The sequence below is a fragment of the Trichomonas vaginalis genome, chromosome V, assembly GCF_026262505.1.
Source record: "Trichomonas vaginalis G3 chromosome V, whole genome shotgun sequence".
In the NCBI taxonomy this organism is placed as follows: Eukaryota; Parabasalia; order Trichomonadida; family Trichomonadidae; genus Trichomonas; species Trichomonas vaginalis.
In genome coordinates this window covers 33638520-33658994 of record NC_067207.1, presented here as the reverse complement: position 1 = coordinate 33658994, position 20475 = coordinate 33638520, and the positions used below count along the sequence as shown (strand labels likewise).

At 28.8% G+C, this 20475-nt stretch overlaps 7 protein-coding genes across 7 annotated transcripts, besides 1 other annotated feature; 2 read left to right on the top strand and 5 right to left on the bottom strand.

Moving 5' to 3' along the window:
• Nucleotides 1-49: 49 nt before the first annotated feature.
• Nucleotides 50-2386, bottom strand: TVAGG3_0451270 (spectrin binding; the record flags this gene model as incomplete). Its single annotated transcript, XM_001308600.1, has 1 exon — nucleotides 50-2386. The coding sequence occupies one exon, from the start codon at nucleotides 2384-2386 to the stop codon at nucleotides 50-52; it is 2337 nt and encodes a 778-aa protein (XP_001308601.1).
• A 33-nt stretch (nucleotides 2387-2419) lies between these two features.
• Nucleotides 2420-3007, bottom strand: TVAGG3_0451260 (uncharacterized protein; the record flags this gene model as incomplete). The annotated part of the gene is made up of 1 exon (XM_001308599.1): nucleotides 2420-3007. The coding sequence occupies one exon, from the start codon at nucleotides 3005-3007 to the stop codon at nucleotides 2420-2422; it is 588 nt and encodes a 195-aa protein (XP_001308600.1).
• Nucleotides 3008-3252: 245 nt separating this feature from the next.
• TVAGG3_0451250 (Ankyrin repeat family) lies at nucleotides 3253-3927 on the bottom strand (the record flags this gene model as incomplete). Its single annotated transcript, XM_001308598.1, has 1 exon — nucleotides 3253-3927. The coding sequence occupies one exon, from the start codon at nucleotides 3925-3927 to the stop codon at nucleotides 3253-3255; it is 675 nt and encodes a 224-aa protein (XP_001308599.1).
• A 407-nt stretch (nucleotides 3928-4334) lies between these two features.
• On the bottom strand, nucleotides 4335-4706 carry TVAGG3_0451240 (uncharacterized protein; the record flags this gene model as incomplete). Its single annotated transcript, XM_001308597.1, has 1 exon — nucleotides 4335-4706. One exon carries the CDS (start codon nucleotides 4704-4706, stop codon nucleotides 4335-4337), a length of 372 nt encoding a protein of 123 aa, XP_001308598.1.
• A 922-nt stretch (nucleotides 4707-5628) lies between these two features.
• Nucleotides 5629-5880, top strand: TVAGG3_0451230 (uncharacterized protein; the record flags this gene model as incomplete). The annotated part of the gene is made up of 1 exon (XM_001308596.1): nucleotides 5629-5880. The coding sequence occupies one exon, from the start codon at nucleotides 5629-5631 to the stop codon at nucleotides 5878-5880; it is 252 nt and encodes an 83-aa protein (XP_001308597.1).
• Nucleotides 5881-6038: 158 nt separating this feature from the next.
• TVAGG3_0451220 (uncharacterized protein) lies at nucleotides 6039-12033 on the bottom strand (the record flags this gene model as incomplete). Its single annotated transcript, XM_001308595.1, has 1 exon — nucleotides 6039-11255. One exon carries the CDS (start codon nucleotides 11253-11255, stop codon nucleotides 6039-6041), a length of 5217 nt encoding a protein of 1738 aa, XP_001308596.1.
• Nucleotides 12034-12038: 5 nt separating this feature from the next.
• Nucleotides 12039-12557: a mobile genetic element.
• Nucleotides 12558-17667: 5110 nt separating this feature from the next.
• TVAGG3_0451200 (uncharacterized protein) lies at nucleotides 17668-19541 on the top strand (the record flags this gene model as incomplete). The annotated part of the gene is made up of 1 exon (XM_001308594.1): nucleotides 17668-19335. One exon carries the CDS (start codon nucleotides 17668-17670, stop codon nucleotides 19333-19335), a length of 1668 nt encoding a protein of 555 aa, XP_001308595.1.
• Nucleotides 19542-20475: the final 934 nt, after the last annotated feature.

Genomic DNA, 20475 nt, shown 5'->3' with positions numbered 1-20475 from the left:
AGAGGGCGCAACGCGCCTGGAAGCCCTCCAAATATAAACTTCATTTATACTAAACATCTTCAGGGCTAGAAGGGGCGCAGCCCCTGGAAGCCCCACTACCTTTTTTTTTTTTTTTTTTTAATTTAGCAAATTCAACTAAAAATTCCCAGCCATCACCATAATCAAGAGCTGTCTTACCGTAAATGTCTCGAATGTCATGTCGCGCGTTCTTCTGAATTAGATACATTGCAACAATATGGTTCCTTTTGATGAATGCGTAGTGCATTGCTGTCCTTCCGTCTTTAGATACTCCATTGATTTCGGCACCAAGTCCAAGAAGCGTATCTACAACATATGTATCAGAAGCAACCATTAATGGTGTTATTCCATCTTGGTTTCTGACATCAACTGCTTCTCCTTTAGAAACAAAGAATTTGATTGCTTCGCATTTTCGATGCATAGCTGCAATATGTATTGGTTTGTAAATATTCGATTTTGGAGAATCAATTACACCTTTTTCAACAACATATTTCCACATCTTGTCTCCTGGACACATTAATGAACACATAAGAATATTATCACCATTGACATCAAGACTGTTGAAATCAGCACCTTTTTCAAGCAAAAACATAGTTGTATCATAGTCATTTTGTGCAGACAATAAAACTGTTGGTGTTGAATTTGGTGGGATTTTTCTGAAATCTGCACCTCTTTCAATCAATCTCTTAAATGATTTGTCATAATATGGAGCATTCTTCGCTAATTCCTGAATAATGGATAGGTTGTGACTGACAAGACTGACATCTTTCAATTGATTGACCATTTTAAGAACAACATCATCTGTTGTTTTGTTCTCAACAGCGTAGAAAATTAATGGATAATCTTCGACAATTTCGTCATAATCAATTTCAGAATTGTTCATAATATGCCAGACAGATTTGTGTGCTTTATTGTAAATAGCAAATGCAAATACTGTCGAATTAGTTTCAGAAACTTTTTCATTAGACTTGATGTAATTTTGCAAAATGAAATCAACTTCAGCTAAATCTTCTCTGTCGAATGATTTCGCAATCTGTTTTATCATCAGTTTATATTTTGACTTGTCGTTGGCATCAACAATATTCTTGATCAAATCAAATTCATGATGTTTAAAGAGATCATCAATTAAATCTTCAATGTAACATTCGGCTTGGTTTCTAATATTTTCATCTGCTGTTTTGACACTATTGAAGTTTGCCCCATTCTTTAGAAGGAAAACTGCTGTCTCATAATCGCGTTGTGCAGCTAGTAATAATGGTGGTAAAGATGATTTTGTTGACAAATTGACATCGCAACCTCTTTCAACAAGTCTTCTAAGTGATTTTGGATAATTTGATGCATGATCAGCAAGTCTCTGGAGAATTGTTGTATCATAATAAGAAGCATTGATATTTTTAATACCATTTATAATGTAAAGAATGGTATTGTCGGAATGAGAATTACTCATTGCTTCAAAGAAGAGTGGTTTGTCATCATAAACTTCATCAAAGTTAATATCCTTATATGTTTTGAGAAGATGAATGAATATTTCATCATAATGCCAGTTCAATGATAAATAAACAGCAGAGAAATTGAATGATGGAAGTTTTTCGTAAACTTTCAGGTAATTTGACAAAATGAAATCAACACTTTCCAAGTCATTTTCTGACATACAATATCTCAATGGTTCTGAAAGTAATTCCAATCTATCTTCTTCTCGACCTTTCATTATCTCACGCACTTTGTCGAAATTGTGATCAACGATTTGTTTTTCAACAGATGGTTTCAGTTTATCTGATTGAACGAATTCTAAGATATTTTCAAACAAATCTTGGTTGTTTGTTAATTCTCGTTCAGAAACTTGTGGTGAAATGCCCCATTCATTAAGAAGAGTAAGCATTTCTTTGTCATTAAAATCGATTGCAATGCGAGAAAGAATATATGATTCATTTGAATTAACAGATCTGTCACTTTTGACAAATTTCATAACTTCTAACATCATCATTCTAGCTGCAGCAATGAGTGGTGAATCATTTTCATCATATCCAAAATTGATGTATTTGTCAAGTAATGATCTGACATTACAAACAGTGTTTTCGTAATGATACTTGAAATATTTCTTCTGTCTCCAATAATTCATTTCTTTGATCATATGATAATGATTCGCGATTTCGGCATCAGATGTTTTAGTGAATTGTCGAAGATCTTTGTCAATATGAGAATCGAAATAATCATTCGACAAAATGTTGTATTTTGTGATAAATGTAACAAATAATTGTTTGTAGGAATCCAATTTTGATAATCTTCTGTTTGCAATGTAACAAATTTGGAGTGCAATTGAAATAGGAGAGAATATCTTAGATGAAATTGATGAATCAATTTCTGCCATAACTTCATTAATGTTTTCTTTTTCACTGAAATTTCAAATTGATTCATTAGTAATTGTTGCTTTCTTCATATTTTCTGGTAATTTACCAAGAATTTCATCAATTGAATTATCAACATTATCTTCTTGTATTTTAGCGTTTGCAACTGGTGCTTTTTGTTGTGATTTAGGTAATTCAACACGTGATGAAGCAGTTGGTTGTGTCACTTTTTGTTGTGATGGTGTTGGTTTTTGAGAATTAATTTGACCAAATTTTTCTTCATAATATTTAATTAATTCTTGGTTCTTAGACTTTTCAATTGCATTTAATGCCGTGTAACCTTTTGAATCTGCAATACTGATGTCTTTGACATGATCCATAAGGAATTTTGCCATTTCAACATTCTTTTGATCAATTGCCATATTTAATGGTGATGTGAAGTGTTGAGTAGATTTTTCTACTTCAGCACCATTATCGACAAGAATTGTTGCAAGTTTCAGATCTTTGTTTGAAACTGCAACTTGAAGATATGTTTTATTCATTTTTCCAACAATGTTTCCATCAAATCCATTCTTTAACATGCATTCAATAAGTTCATAATTCTTCTTAGTTATCAATGTATCTAATGGAAAATTATTTGTCATGTCACATTGTTTAGAAATAAATAATTTGGCCATGTCATTTTTTCCAAGTTCACAACAATAATTGAATGCCGTTTTATTACTTTTATCTTTCATGTTTATGTCAATATTAGTTTCTAATAATAACTTCAAACATTCAATAGAGTTATTCTTCACTGCAAAGATAAGTAAGTTTTCGTCATTTGAAATAACTGTTGTTAAATCAACATTGTTTTGTATGAGAATAGAAAGAGAGAAAGAATTATTATCTAATATGCAGTTAAATGGTAATTTATATAGACATCTGCTCCGTTCTTCAACAAAAATTCAATAATAAATGTATATCCACCTTTGCAAGCAATAGAAAGAGGACTCCATGATTGGTTATCTGATTTATTCACATCATCAATGTGACAAAGTTTTTCAAGAAACGCATCAATGTTGAAAACACAATTAACCCATGAATAATTAAAATTATTCTTTGATTTGAATGAATTTATACCTTCTTTCCAGTTGAATTCAATGCATTTCTCAAGATTTGTTAAAGTAGGTTTAACAGCTGCTTTTTTTGCGTTTGCAATTAAAACTTCTTCTGTTTTATTAGCATTTGCAGGGGCTTCTTTGCCTGATAAGATTTTCCTTCTGACTAAAATAGATTTCAATGGTGTTTGAAGCGTAAAATATGATTGAATGTTATTGATATCAAAAACTTTGATAATTTCGAGTAGTAAAGTAAGGTAAGATTCTATATTTTCACTTCTCTTCTGATATATAAAGATTATCATATCAATAACTGTTTTAATGTTGAAAAGAGAACTTGAAATTGAATCTTTCAGCAATGAAACAGTTTCTTGGACTGTATCAGCTTTAACATTCCATACCTTTTTGTTTATAGCGACTGCCTTAGTAAAAGATTCTGGAAATTGATCTCTGGAGAAAGACATTTTATTTTAAAAAATCATTTCACTTTTAGGTTTTCGGAACAAAAATGTTGATATTATATGATATATTTATAAAATAATAAAATCTGGATTTCGGAAATTTTATCAGAATCGGAACGTCAAAAACTTCCAGAATTGAAAGCTTTACACCTATAATTCATATAATCGAAATTATCATTGATTAAAGTTTAAATGCTTGAATTGATATAGCAGAGTTAAACACAAGTACATCATAGATCAGGTCTGTCAAGATCATCAATGATTTTGAGGAACTTGGAAAATCTGCTCTAAAAGTACTGTGGCATAAGGATTAGTATTACAAATTATAATAGTTATGAAATTGCAATATTTTCAAAGGGCAAAATCAAAAATAAAAAATTCCAAAATAGACGTTAGCAATTAAAAAAAGTTTATTCTCCTATCTTATCAATGAATGTTAATAGCTCTTCGGCTAAATTGTAAGAACAATCATCGGTGCTGTCACATTCGAGGATTTCCATTAGGGAATCCTCGCAACTCTTGAGTTCTTCAATAGAAATGCGGTTGATAATTATCAATGATTTGATAAGCAACATCGAAAATTTGCAGTATTCTGTAGATTCAAGCAACTCTGCACAAATTTCGAAAATTTTCTTGAATTGACTTTCTTCTCTACACTCGCACAGAAATATGTTGAATATGCACAATGATCCGACCTTAACGCGAAAACATGCATTATCAAGGTTTAAATGAAAATTTAGAAGTTCAATTCCGAGCTGTTTCCATTTATAACCCGCCTGCATGGAAATCAATGAACCAAAATAAATTGTTTCATCGCTGAAATATAAATGATCTCTGATATATTCTTTGATATCCTCAGAATATCTTTCAAAACATGTTTGACTAATAAATCTGAATATTGAGACGATTAAATGTTCATATTTGACTGTTTTAACTATGTTAAAGTTCTGATAAATCAATTTTTCAATTCAACTCATTGAAGATTTTGATTGAGCGAACAATTCTGTTATACATATAATTGTATTAATAATTGCTGTTTCTGAATTAGAATTTAACATAAATTGTATGTAATCTAAGTATTCTTCGTTGATAAATTTAATTGATTTAGCAAAAATATAAGATTGGTCATCAATAGTGATATATTGTTGATTTATTATTGTCCTTTCTAAGATCCTATTATCATTTTTCGCAATTTCAGAAATTTCATGAAATAAATCGGAAGATTCTCCATTAAGATTCAATAGAACCGTATCGATTTGCACTTCATCAAGTACAAAATCGATTTTTCCGTATTTGTCTAAATGATCATAAAGATATGCAAGTATTTCGTTGGAAACAATTCTATTTTGGATTTCAGGCTCTGCATTAGCCTGATGTTGATGAATAGAATAGTTATACATGCTCTTATTAAAATTATAAAGTGTATATTTGGAAAACCGGCTCATTCAGAAAGACAGAAAAATCGTAATAAATTTTCACTTTTTAAATCGATTTTGATTGCTCTCTGAGGATATTTTTTCCTAGGATATATTATATATTTTCTCAAATACCTACCCTTTAATCATTCAAAAATGTTGTAAGTATAATTACAACATTTTTTTAATGTTTTATACATAATAAATTTCTAACCAAGTATTCAATTCCAAAACATGTTGTAATAATGATTATAAATTTCTGAACTATTCAATTTTATTATTAATTTTTATGACATCCAATGTTAATGATATCCAGAGTATCAAAAACGATATCAGTACCATGAAAGGTGATATTACCAACCTTCAAGCAACTGTTGGTGGTCTTCAAGCTGATATGAAGACCCTTCAAAAATATATTGAAGATTTCAAAGAATTAAAGAGTTCTTTTGAGGGGGTTTATGATTATTTATTAAAAATAAATAAGGCTGGAAGAAAGGTAGCAGAAACTCTTAGAGCTAATGAAGAAGATGATTCCTACTGAAGTAGTCACATTACTAATAACCTAATAAAAACAATATTGGTTGATTTATCACATTTATATAATTATTTGTGTGGCAAATATTAAAGAAAATAAAAAACAAATATTTAAAACATAATAAAACAATTAAAAGAAATATAAATAAAAAATAAAAATAAAAATTAATTTCTAGAAAATAGTTCATTAAGAAGAACAATCATTGCAATTTGTTCATAGTTCTGATTATCAACATGGTCATTGTTATTGTTGCTGTTGTTGCTATTGTTAGTTGATTCATCGTTTTGGAGAAGAGATCTGATGTATGTGAACTTTTCTTGATCAAGATTAAGTTTTGGAAATGGAATTCCTGTGTAGCTTCTGATTTTGTCACTGAAAAGAAGCCACTGTTTGATGATGTAAAGATCAAGTTCTGCATTACCACTAGTCTGTGAAATTTGATATCCGATGTTATCATACCATCGATGAACTTCAAGCATACGACGACAAAGAAATGGAATCTTCTTCAAAACACTGTCGCCAACTGGTGATGTATTACAGCACAATGTGATGTTGATCATTGATGCTAAGACTGTTTTAGCATCTTTAGCACATGTGTCGACATTCTTGCTACAAACAAGTTCAACAATGCAAACTGCTTCGAAAACATTTCCGCTGTTAATCAAGAATGTGACACAAAGAACTGCGTTGTTCAACAACAATTCACAGTCATCACAAAGATCAATGCACTTCTTCATCAATGAAAGTGTTGAGTTGCTGTCAACACTGATGAACCGACCAAACTGTGTCATCAAATATGATAAAATGTTGTTGACACTAGAAATGTCAATGTGACAAATGATGATGATAAGAAGATTGATGATGTTTGGATATCGTGTTGATTTGTCAAGAAGTGTGATGATGTCGATATTCATCTTATCATGATATGTGTTGAAATAGACAATCAACAAATCAACAACACTGTTGATGTATTCTTCATTCTCACTAACACATAAACTATCAATCAAAAGAAAATCTAGTTTCATTGTTTTGAAAAAATTGGATGTTTCAATGTTAGTTTCTAAAATCTTCTTACTAATGAAACAAAATGAAAAACTTTCGCGTTTGATGCATTCTTCACTGCATGACCACATGTCTTGGCAAACTTGGATCATGTCTAAATTATCAATGTGCATAAGAAAGAAATGTGAAATGAAATCATCAAATTCTGACAAAAAACAAATTTTGAAAATGTCTTTCGAAAAACTAGAATTCATGAAAACATCAATTTCGTTCTTAGGACAAAGACGCATCAAATCTAAAATGATGAACTTGGATTTGATGTTCTGTAAGTGCTCTGTCATTGACATGAAACCGATGAACTTAAAAAAATCTCCGTTGTTGCATTCCGCAATGAAATGGATGATGTCGAAAAGAGGACGTTCTGTTTCTAACTTCATTCGTGAAATGTTTTGAACGGACATAAGAAATGACAATGAGTTTTCATCAACAAAATAATATAAATCACCTTTCCGACAGATATTTGTCAATAACCAGAAATACTCTGTAGAAACACAGTTGTCGTCTTTGTTGATAATTTGAAGTTTCTGTTCTAAACTTGGTAACATATTCATGAGATTCAACAAAAATGTTTTTGCTTCGAAATTACTCGAGAAATTAACAATTGTTGTGATCAAATCTCTGAATGATTCTCTGATATTTTTCTCGGAATTAAACATGAACTTAAGACAGAAATGTGGGAAACTCTCAATGAAATGGTTCGTTGATGATGAAATAGATGGATGAACACGAATTTCATTGAAAAATGAAACAATTTTCGTGTTATCGCTAAAAACAAAATTCTCTAGTTTGCAAACTTCAAAAATAAACTCAAAATGATCAACAATACTCAAATACAATGTTCCTAAGTAATCTGTGTTTTCGTAATAGTTATTAATGAATGTTTTCAATTTATCAATGTCAAATTTTGTTATGATTTTTGTTAAACTTTTGACATTTCGAAGTGAAAACAAAATTTTCAAATTTTCTTCTGTTGTAAATTCTTCAAGATTTTCTTCGTTTGTCAAGATAAAAACAAATGTCTCGAAATCAACATTTTCGTATATTTGTTCATTATCAATTTCTTTGAGGTCTTGAAATAAAACTTTCTTAGATAAATCAATGCTTTTCTTGTCAATGTTTCGAAGTAAAATTTCACATAAAAAATCCCAATTTTCACCTTTTTCAAGGAATAAAAATGAATTTTCAATAAAAAGATTTTTCAATTGTTCGAAATCAAATTCATTGTTATCTAAGAATAAATTAACAACTTCTGAATAACTCTTACGGATCTCGTAGTCATCATTTAACATGAATTTGTTGATTTTGTCTAATTCCAAAATATTTTTCGAATCAATAAATCGAAAATTTGATTTCATATTTTCATAAAATCTAAAATCACTTTGTTCTAAATAAAAACAGAAAAAATCAAATAAAAATGTTTTGTTAATATCTAACATTTGTTCAATGAAGTCATTAAATTCGTCATTCATCAAAAAACTTTCATAATATTTTTGTAAAAATTTCGTTTTCGAATAGTTTTCATACAAAATAGAAATTTGAACTGGAAAAACATTTGTTCTGATGATTTTGCTTTCGTATAACAACAATGTGCAATCATTAAGAGATAAACTACTAACATATTCATATTCAACACCTTGTAAATGTACTTTATCAACAATTTTTTCGTTTTTTCGAATAGAAATCAACAAAAATTCCGGAAAATTAAACAAAACTTTGCAATTGACATGGTTGATGAAATAACTGTTCAAACTGTTGTCATTGACTTCTGACAAAGAAATGATTGTATCGAACAAAAAATTGTTGGATCTGTTTTTATCTTGGCTCGACAAAAGAATGAAATCTAATGTAGAAAATCGATGACTTATTGTTGTAATGAAACTCAAAATTGATTTCAATGTTTGAAAATCTTCATTTCCTGTGTAAAATGGACAAAATATTTCTTTCAAAATAAAGATTGAATCTGATAATTGAATTTGAATTTCATTTGATGGATTAAAGTCTGAACACAAGATAAAATCAATCATATCAACCATTTTGTTAAAAAACAAAAGAAAATTCTTGTAAAATTCATTTGTTTCTTCAAAACAACAAAAATTAGAATGATTTTTGTAAATTAAATCAAAGTATTTTTTCATTTCAACAACATATTCAGGAAATTGTTGAAATATCTTTAACAAAACACCTTTCGAAAGAGAATCAAATTGTCTGTATTCTGTCAATGAAAAGATATGAAATTCAAGCAAATTGTTAAATAATTTTCTTGAAATAAAACAATTTTGAATTTTGTCAATAAGTTTCAAATTTTCTGTTCCATCATGTTTTGAAGATAAAACAATGTCAATAATAATATCATTGATTTCAATATCATTTTGTGAAACCAAAAATGAAAACAATGAAAAATTGAAATCAAATTTTTTCAAATTTTCTAAAACAATTTCTTTGTAATCTTCAAGTTTCGACTTCTCCATGATTTTAAGAAATATCTCTAAATATTTCGATTTCTGCATGCAAAGGACAAAAAATGTGTTAAAATGACCAACAAAATATTTCTCAGGAGTCATCTTTTCAATTAGTTTCAAAGTGTTTTCGTTGACTTCACTTTTGTTTTCAATATCTAAAACAGAAATACATTTTTCATAGAAAATAAGAGAAATTGATTGTTGGTTGAAACCATCCAATATATCAAACAATTTCAAACAAAGATATAAACCAAGTGATGATTTGCTTTTAACGGAATATCTCAGAAGATTGTCGTAATTGTGGATATTAACAAATTTAACAGCTAATGATTGATTACTTGTTACAATTCCTATACAATGTAATCTCAATTTACAAAGATATTTACTTTCTTCTGGGAATAAAATGTTGTATTCGTTACATGTCAAAATTAAGTAACTTTGTGATGAATGTAACTTTAATCTTGTAAGTATTTTATATGAAACCTTTGATAATTCATTGTTCTGTGATAAATAACTAATGAAAATATTTGAATATTTGTTACATGAAACAAAATTAGAAATTAAATTTTCTTTTCTTTCAAAAACCAAATCTGTTTTAGTGACATTATATGTTTTATCATATTTTAGTTCTATTTTAGATTCATAGCCAAGAAAATTATTAACAAAAAGTTCAAAATCTTTTTCCAAACAGTTTTTTCTGAAAAATTTTTTGAGATTTAAATCACATTCGAAAGTGATTTCTTGAGAATTTCCTGGGAAAATAAAATAGCATTTGTTTGTTGTGTCGTATTCTTCGAAAACACGGAGAATTAATAAAATGATATCATATGTTTTCGGTTTGAAAAAGAAATCAATGATGTCTGTTGTTGATTTTTTACTTTCTAAAATGATGATTTCGATGATTTGTTTGTTTAATTCAATTGATGATAAAATGTCAAGTGAAAAATCATTGGAATATTTAAGAATGAATCTAATTGATTTACTTGTTTGTTTTTTGTTGTTTAAAATTGATTGAATGACTTGTTCTTTTTGTGTTTTAAGAAATTGTTCTTTTTCGAAAAATTTTTCCCAAAAATCAACAACGGAATCAAGAGAATTTCCATTAAATGATGAAACAACATCTAATACTTGTAAAACAATCGATTTGTTAAAGATCTGTTGAAAATGAAAATTTACACTTTTAAGGTTAAATGATTCTAAAAGAATTGAAAGGTGTTTTGGATCAGAAACACGTGAAAGAATAAGATCAGAGTGTTTTTTGATGCCTTCTGGATAAAAATATGGAAAAAGTAATAAACAACAGGAAGAATTATCGTTTTGTTCGAGATGAGAAATGATTATCTCTTTCATGTTAGTAATATTGCAGTATTCTACATAATCTAATATGAAATCAATGTCTCCGATATGAAATAATGTGTTAAAAATGGATGTTTTGGTGAAATTTGTCAATGATTCAAAAAATTGTGAGCGAAGAACTTCAAAGAATAAATGAGGAAGATAATCTTGTGTAACAATGTAATTGACAATGTCATTGAGAAGATTTGGATCGTAAAATAAAATTTCTAATTTTTTGATGTAAATTTCTTTCATTTTTTCGTTGAATTGGACTTCTATGACTCGCCATAAGAGTTTGATAATAGGTAAAACGTCTGTTCCGTTCTCATATATCTCTTTTATAAGTAAATAAAACAATGTACAGTCTTCTTCGCTCAGATTCGTTATAACTTTGGATAGTCTTGTAGCACAGCCTTTGATTATGTCTGGATGTTTGACTTTCGAGATAAATTTTAACATTAACGAGAAACTATCTTTGTAATAGAGCTTGTTCTTGAGGAATACTTGAGACAGGATGTATTGCATATCGAAAAATTTGCTAACATGCTTGAATGTCGATAAAATCGAATAACATTGAGAGATTCGTTGAAAAGTTTTTTCGGTAAGATCGTTGAGTTGTAACAGATATCGGATAAAGCTTTCCAAAATGCTGACAATATCCTTACTCTCAACTTTAATTTGAGAAAAATCTAAAACAAATCTAGTGAAATAAATAATAATTTCGATCGTATTTAAGTCGGCTGGTAGTTTCGGATTGGTGGCGAATGATAATATAGTTTGAAATGATTCTTCTGTGATTTGTGAAAAAATATTTTCGACGAAAGAGAGATTTCGAAACAAATATCGGCTGTTTCGTAGTTCTATGATTAATGAAAACTCTTTCGATACTGTAGAATTCGACATTGTACATGATTTTATGAATAATTTTAGATAAATTTCGATAAATTCGGAGAGTTGTTGATTAGTATCATCGTAAAGGTTGTCTATATTTAGTAATTTGACAAAATTCCCTTGGATTTCTTGTAAAAAAGTACAAATTTCGGCCGAATTGTCGAAATTTGATTCCAAGAACGATGAAAGTGTCTGAATTACTGTCGAAATAAAATTTGGAGCCAGAGAGGTTAATGCTGTATCTATTGGTTCTGCATTTTCCATCCCTAGCCTCTCCAAATTCGATTTTATTGAAAATTTCAAATTCAAAAATTTTTATTCAAATTTATTCCATTGCGCTTTAGTCAAAAATAAAAGATGGTTTCTTTTTAGAAAATAAAAATATTTACAACCATCAGAATTTCCTTTTCACTTTAAGGGTGGCTTCCGACCAAATTGTCACTTTTTGGCCCAAGTGAGAAAATTTCGTAATTTATAACCAAGTTTTTTAAAATCTATATTTAATAAAGATTCTATTTTTCTTATTAAATTCCAAAAATGAGGGGGTTCGGAATCGTCCACAAATTGCCGAAAGGGTTTTTGCCAGTTTTGAATCCGCTTATTTTTATCGACCAAAATTATAATAAATATAATTTTTGATAAGTATTCTACCCAAATGATTCTTCAAAAAATTATTTTTCGGATTTTATTCCGTGAAAAAACGTTACAGAAAACGCTTATAAAATCTCGAATTTTCCCTAAAAAATTCAGTGCAGGTCGATTTAAGAGATTTTTCAAAAATAATCATATCAGTAGATAGGGTATAATATAGAGAAGCTTTATGAATAACTTAAAATCCGGGAAACTCAATATTCAACGAGAAAAACGCTTAACGAATCTCACTTTTGGTGTAAACATCACAAAAAATTGAGAGGGCTTTCTGGTCGGAAGCCTCCCTTAACGTAAGTCTTTTGCAGAAGAATCTTATTGGAGGCATGATAACCAAATTGACTCATTGGATATGCCTGCATTATCACAACTGTATTGGTTGATGCTGAATGTGAAGGTTCATTCTGAATTCATGAGAAAAATATTTGAAATACATTAACATTCTTAAGCCAGAATGATATGAAACTAATAAGTATGGCGCATATCATAATATGGCATATATAATATTATAGAATAAAATACTTTCGTAATTCACGAACCTTATCTATGAGAAAAAAACACATCGAACTATGTTAAACATGTATGTTAATTGGATGTTTTCTCATATTTGCGAAATCAAGATCATGTGTCATAAAAAGTCAGACCTGTATCGAAAAATTCACGCCCGTACTTATTATAGGAAAAAAATAAAAACATAATTTTTTATTAACAGATGCTAGGATTGCCGTGCCGCAGAGCGATGTCTTGTTCCAACAAGAAATTGCGTAAGATATGTTGACGCAAGGATTGGAAATCGACAAGAAAAGGTGAATTCAACTCTATTGTGATTGAAATGGATATCATATGAATAATTAAACGAATAAAATATTTCATTTGAATTCTTGGTATGGCTATGATCAGTTGCTGAAATTTTTACAGTATAAGTCTTTTCTTCATATTCATTAGGGAGTTCAAATTGGATTTTAGCTACTTTGCCTATTTCATTGTTCATTTCTAACTGAGTTGTTTGTGTAAAATCAGTATTTTCAATTGCATAATTTATCGTAACGTAATCTACTTCATAAAAATAAGTCACAAATATTGGAATTTTGATTGTTCCATTATAACTCCTAATATAAATTGGAAGATTACTTTCATTAAATGAATCGATAAGCTGGATTTTTGGAGAGTGGTAATGATATATGAATGTATAAGGATCTAATTGAAGACTTTTATTGAATGAATCAACTACCCTAAATGTAATTATGTGATTTCCTTCTGAGAGAGTGAAATTATTCTTTATCTATTTGATACGTGTATGTTGTTTTTTGAAATGCGAGAGAACTTATTAAAGGCTTATTTTGAACATATCTAAAATAGTATTTGATAACATTTGATTTAAATCCTGATTCATCTGAAAGAAAAATGGATAATGTATGAACTTCGGAATCAGAAACTGTTAAACCTTGGATATTTATTGTATTTGAATATGGAATCCAATTGGTATTTAAAAGATCTGTTACAAAAGTTGAAATCGTCTGAAATAAAACAAAATAATAGTTGAAATAAATTTTTCCTATTTTAATTCCTTTTATGTGTTTGTTTGGATTTTCTTGTGATGTTGTTTCTGTGTATTGTATCTCTGGAGGACAACCTTCAATCATAATAAATGGAAGAGAATATTCATCAATATCATCTTTGATTTTGAGATAATGAGTTCCTTTTGAAAGATCTGGAATATCAATTAATAATTTCTTTTCTTGTACTTCTTCTGATAATGTAATATTTAATGATTGATATGGTAATGAACCAATTGTATAATTAAATAAAAATGATTTATTTGCTGTATAATTAAATGTTACTTTCAGTGGTATTTTTGTATCATCTCCATTTACAAAAATATTAGAAGTAGTAGAATTTGAAAGAATACGAACAGATCTGATAATCTCAAATCTAAAAAGCTGCCCAATTGAATCGTCTTGATTGCTCCATATAACACCAAATGTATATTTACCAATATTGTGTTCAGCAATTGAGATATTAAAAGAAAATGTTGCCACTTCTGAAAAAGTTTCATTATAAATGACAATTTCTTCACTTACTGAAAGTCTTTCCTGGTAATAAATTATTTCTCGACCTTCATAACCTGATGCAGTTACAGTTCCGTTGACTTTTAAATATTTAGTGCCATGTGGAACTTTATGATCATATGTTAAGCGAATACTAGGGAGGGGTGGAAGGCCACGTAAATCTCTGTTTATATTAGATATTTTTGAATTAATGAATAAAGAAAGTGTCTTGTTACTATAAATTCTATTTTTATGATCTAAACATTGAAAAAAAATATGAATGATCTCTAAACTCTGGTTCAATTTGAATAAAATGGGAAAATTCATTGGAAGGATTAATAGCAATATATTGAGAATTAAAAACATTTTCATTTATATTGTTTGATTCGCTCCAAAAATGTAATTCAATCAAATGATCCAAATTTTGTGTATTTTTTATGAATCCTTCGATTTTAATAACATCAATGTCATTAACTCGTAGAAAACTATGATTTGAAATGATTACTTGTATATTTTCATCTTTTTTATAATTTTGAATTGAATTAATCAGCGAAAAGTTTTTTGATTGTTGAGATAAAATGCTTTGTTGGTTCATTTTAATATAAATTATATCGAATTCTTCTTTAAAATATGCGTTTTCGTCGTTAATTGTAATAACTTTCGTAAAAGTTTGGTTAAATATTGTAAGAATGGCATTATTATGAGAAGTATTATATATGTTATTGTCAATTTTAATTTGAATTTCATATGAAAATGAGCAAGTTTCAAGATTAGGGTTATAGGCATTGATGATGAAGTCATTTTTACTCGAAAACTCGTTGATAATGCAATTTTTTGCATGGAGATCTGCATTTGATGGATTTTTGGGATTATGAAATTCGTCAACAATTTCGGATCTAATTGAATAATGTTCACTATCAATATCATTTAAAATGTATTCTTTTGCAATGGAAGATATCATTTACTGAGTATAACTGCATTGTTTTATAAAGTATCATCACCAGGATTTATCATCCTGGTGATTTTCAAATAAAGTTTACACGGAATGAAATTTGTATGAATATTAAGATGAACTCATTTTTCATGCCAATTGTATATTTTCAGCTAGAGCTTCTTTAAAAATTTTGATAACCCTAGGTCTGAGCTCATGATATTTGATTCATAAACAATTAACTTTCTATACAATCAAATCATAACGAATAATTCTATAAGTATAAAAATGAAAATAGTTTATTCTTATAACAATGGAAGATTACTGAAATTACATTAATATGAAAACAGCAATAAAGTGTCCAAATGTTGAAAACATGTTACAAATATTATTTATCTGACAGAAAGGGAATATTATGTTGTTTGGATACAAATTTCCGAAGAATTCTAAAGATCTTAGTGAAAAAGATGTAGCTGATACAAATCTAATATGTCTCACAGCATATTCCTGAGCTTCAAAATGAACTGACCTAAATTGGACATTAAGAACTGAATCATTTATATGTGAATCTAAAATATTCCAATTTTTTTCATCAATGGATCCAATAATTTTCCATGTTAATGGATGATTTGTTGAATTTTGTGGGTGAAAAGCTGTCTTAATAGTAAATGAGCTTAAACCAAATACATGTTTTTTCAGATAAAGTCCAACATAATATTCTGGGAGGGATTCGCGTGTAGTAGCATATGAATTGCCACTGATAAAGTAAAATAATTGTTCTGGATCTTGGCCTTCGACAGATTCATATTGAAGATATTCTGATTTGTCACTACCTAAAGTTCCAATGTATGATAATAGACCGTTAAGTTCATCACTCGAGTTGTATGCAATTAAAACCATGAAATTTTACTTGAGGTGAAAAAATTTGGAAGCATTGAAAAAAATTGAATAAACCTTAGAATATTAAATTGTTTTTAATCAATGAAATATGAAGTATCTAAATTGGTGGTTTAAAATTCAAATATGACCTCAAAAATTGAAAATATGTCAAAAATTATGAATACATTATGAATACATCGATGACTCAATGAGTATCCAATATCTCAATGAAAGCAATACTACTATCATTGCAATTACATCATCCACTAACGTTGATATATTAATCCCATCCAATGTTATAAAAGTAAATTCTAATTCAAGTTTCAAGCAACGAGGAAGATTAATATTTGAATCCAATAGTTCATTATCCATTCTAGAAAATAATGCATTTCGTCAATCGTTATTTACATTCGTTGATTTTTCCAACTGTCTCAATTAACTATTTTGCCTCAATGGTGCTTTCGAGAGTGTTACATACTCGAAGATGTAAGATTTCCTCCAAATTTGACTTTTATTGATCAAGGTGTTTTCGATCTTTGTAGTTCACTGAAGAAAATTTACTTCCCAAAATCTCTTAACAAGATTGCAGATTGCACTGTTCGTCATGGTGGTGTTTTTGCATCATGCATTCATTTAACAAGTGTAATTTTCCCAATAGATTCAAAATTTGAATATTTAGGAGGACTAGCTTTTTGGTATTGCATATCCTTAACAGACATAATTTTACCTGCTTCAGTTGTCCATATTGGAGCTCAGATTTTTGGCATTTGTACAGAACCGCGAAACATTGTAATACTCTCCCAGAAGCTTACAGTAATTAATAAATGCTTTTTGCAATCTCCGTACACAGATCAAGTTAACATAAAAGTCACAACAAATGAAATTCGTGCTAAAATTATTAAATCGACTCCAGAATTAAATCACATGCGAGTTTCACTATTGAATAATGCCTGCACTGTTTGTTATAAGAATGATTTCCGACTGTTACCATTAATAGGTACTTATTTGAATGTATTTATAACCATGTAGTAAAGTAAACATATAGATTCTTGTATAAAAATTAAATAATTCGTTTATATAGTTTGTTTTTAGATCAATTATGTTGTTGAGTCAAATTTGTTTATCAATGATACAATAACTTTTTATATTTGTAAAGGAAACTGAATTGATCATTATCTTACACATGAGAAGGATCTAAAAAACTAATAAAAACGTCAATTTAAAAAAAATCATAATCAAAAATTTTTACGAATATATATAAAAAATTAATCTGCAAAAGTGATTTTTGTTGATTTCATTATAAAATGTAAAAAATTTAAATCTATGTATGGATTATATTTTTGCTTTTGTTTCAAAATATACATAAACATTATGAATTTTCATGATTTTATAAAATAAAATTTTGTCAGAATATCATTCTAACATTTTTACTTTATAAAAATGATTCTATAGTTATAGGTACATCTATTCGCCTTATTAATTTGCAATCAATATAAATTTTCATGAATAACGTATTTTTATTTGACAAAAATTTGTATTGATGTCTCTTCATAAAATCTCCAGTCTTCTAGAACAAAATGAATCTATAATCAATGTTAATCTTTATTCTGACCAGCTAAAGTCTATTCTTGACCAAATTGTTGATATGGTTTCCCATCAAGAACAGCAAATAAACAATCTTGAAAATGTCGTTAAGACAAAAGCTGAGATACATGATATTGAAAAAATAAACAATTCACTATCTACATTCAATGAAGCTTTTGTTCGTGATTTAATTGATAAATCTTCTTCAAAAATTTCAGAATCAATCGAGAATTTAAATAAATACATTTCAGAAACTATAGAAACCAAAAATAACGCAACAAATGTCGAAATAAAGAAACTAGAAACTACTTTTACTGAGAGATTTATTACAAATGAACAAAATTTAGGAATTCAAGGTCAAAGAATTAACGATTTATCAAAAAATTCGCGATACATATTTGATAAAATAGATGAATACCAAAATAATTTCACTACAATTGAACAAAGACTTAAAAAATTGGAAGATAAATCAGAAGATGCATTAATAAAACGTATTGACGGTTTAGAACTCATCATTGAGAATATCAAACAGAAGACAGAAGCAGACATCAAACAAATCGACGGAAAAATTACAGAAGCTTTAAATCAAATTTCAGCCGACAGAACATTGAATGACAATAAAATGAAAGACTTAGGAGAAAAGATAATCGATATACAAGGTAAAATAGCAGCAGATAGTTTAATACAATTAGAATTAAAAGATCCTTTAGATGCTTCAATGATTATTCACACTATACAACGGAATGATCGACGTGTTGACTTACTAAACCAATCTTTCATTGCTACTCAAAACGCTTGTGACGATCAATCGAAATTTTTCAATGGAATTCATAGATGCTTAATAGACTTATCGAAAGAGGTTGCTTTACTTAATAACGATCTTAACCTAACGAAAGAACAAATACCAAGCTGTTTAAAGAACTCAATTCACGATATTCTGAAATTAAAATCTAAAATTGACGCTTTTTTGGAGACTTCTAATGCTTCGTTTAAAGCAACAGCTACAGCACTCAATGACCTTAACGATCGCCTTGTAGAAACAGAAGAACTGACAAAAAATAAGTCAACAACAAAAATGGGCTTCACAGACATCATAAATTCATTAGGAAGAGCCGGATCTGGCTTTCAAAAACTTATTGACGATCAAACAAAATTTTTGGCAAAGTCAAGTGACATAACTCTTGAACCAACTGAGAAACATACGATTTCAATACCAACACTGAACATAGGGAAGGAGGTAGAAGTCGAAACCGATGACAGAGCTGCTTTTGAAATAGAAATGAACCAAAAATTTTCAGATTTAGTTTCAAGATTAGAGACAGAAGTATCTCAAACTAATGAATTTAAGAAGGAAATAACAACTCTTATGGATAAGAAAGCTGATTTGTCTACAATTGATAGAATTCTTGAAAAAATGAAAAGTTCAATAAATCAAATGAAGGAAAAACTGAATCACATTAACACAAAACAGCCAGTTCAGATACAACCAGACACAGAACCTGAAAGCTACTTAAGATCAAAGAAATTAAAGTCTTATACTGCTCATACTTCTCAATCAGCTCTTGGAAAGCCGCTTCCACCATTACCAACCAGTGCACAGGCTTATGACATAATTTATAAATAAATTTGTTTGTTTTTATTGTTATATATCATTTTTTTCTTTGAAAATATTAAATCTATATTATGTTGAGATATAAACTTCAGTTCAGAGTCGTAAACATTGACTGTGCTAGCATTAGATCACATACACTTCATATATACATAAGTACAATATTAATTAGCAAATTGTTAAAGTCCTTCATCTGCTTTCAGTAATTTGACTCTTTCCATATATTGTATAAAACGTTTCCCTTATTCTTCAGGACTTTCTATCGTTCTCGAGAGTATTATTTTTTTACAATAATCAAATCAAAAAAAAATAAAAATGGAGATGGGGGGAATCGAACCCCCGGCCTCAACTATGCTAAAGTCGCACTCTACCACTGAGCCACACCCCCTTTACATTTATTCAATTATTTAAAATTATATAATGAATATATAAGTATTGTATCAAGTTATATAAGTATAAACATTGTTGGTTTAGATCGCTGTGTTATTCGGTTTAGAAATAGTGATATGACATCTCCTTTTTGTTTCTCTATTTCTTTGAACAAATTCTTTATATACAGATAAGTAGAATTTCATAATATAGCGAACTCTTATCAGCTTAAAGTCATAATCGAAACATTGTTGGAATGGATCAAATTAAATACTATGCAAAACTATACTATATAACCTATAATGTAAAGGGAAAAAGTATAAGATTGAGTTCTAAATATTCTTCAATCATTTGATTGAATCTATTTTTGAATATTTGTATTCATTATATAATTTTAAATAATTGAATAAATGTAAAGGGGGTGTGGCTCAGTGGTAGAGTGCGACTTTAGCATAGTTGAGGCCGGGGGTTCGATTCCCCCCATCTCCATTTTTATTTTTTTTTGATTTGATTATTGTAAAAAAATAATACTCTCGAGAACGATAGAAAGTCCTGAAGAATAAGGGAAACGTTTTATACAATATATGGAAAGAGTCAAATTATTTAGATACGGTATTCAAAAAGGTCCAAGGAATGACAAAATTCCTTGGCACTTTTACCCCACGGTAAACATTTGTCAGATTTTTTGAGTGAAAAAACTACAGAAAATCAAGGCGAAAGCGAGCCAAATGAAGGCCCAGCAATAATTGAATCATATCCTCTAGAAAAAATCGAATATTTACATAA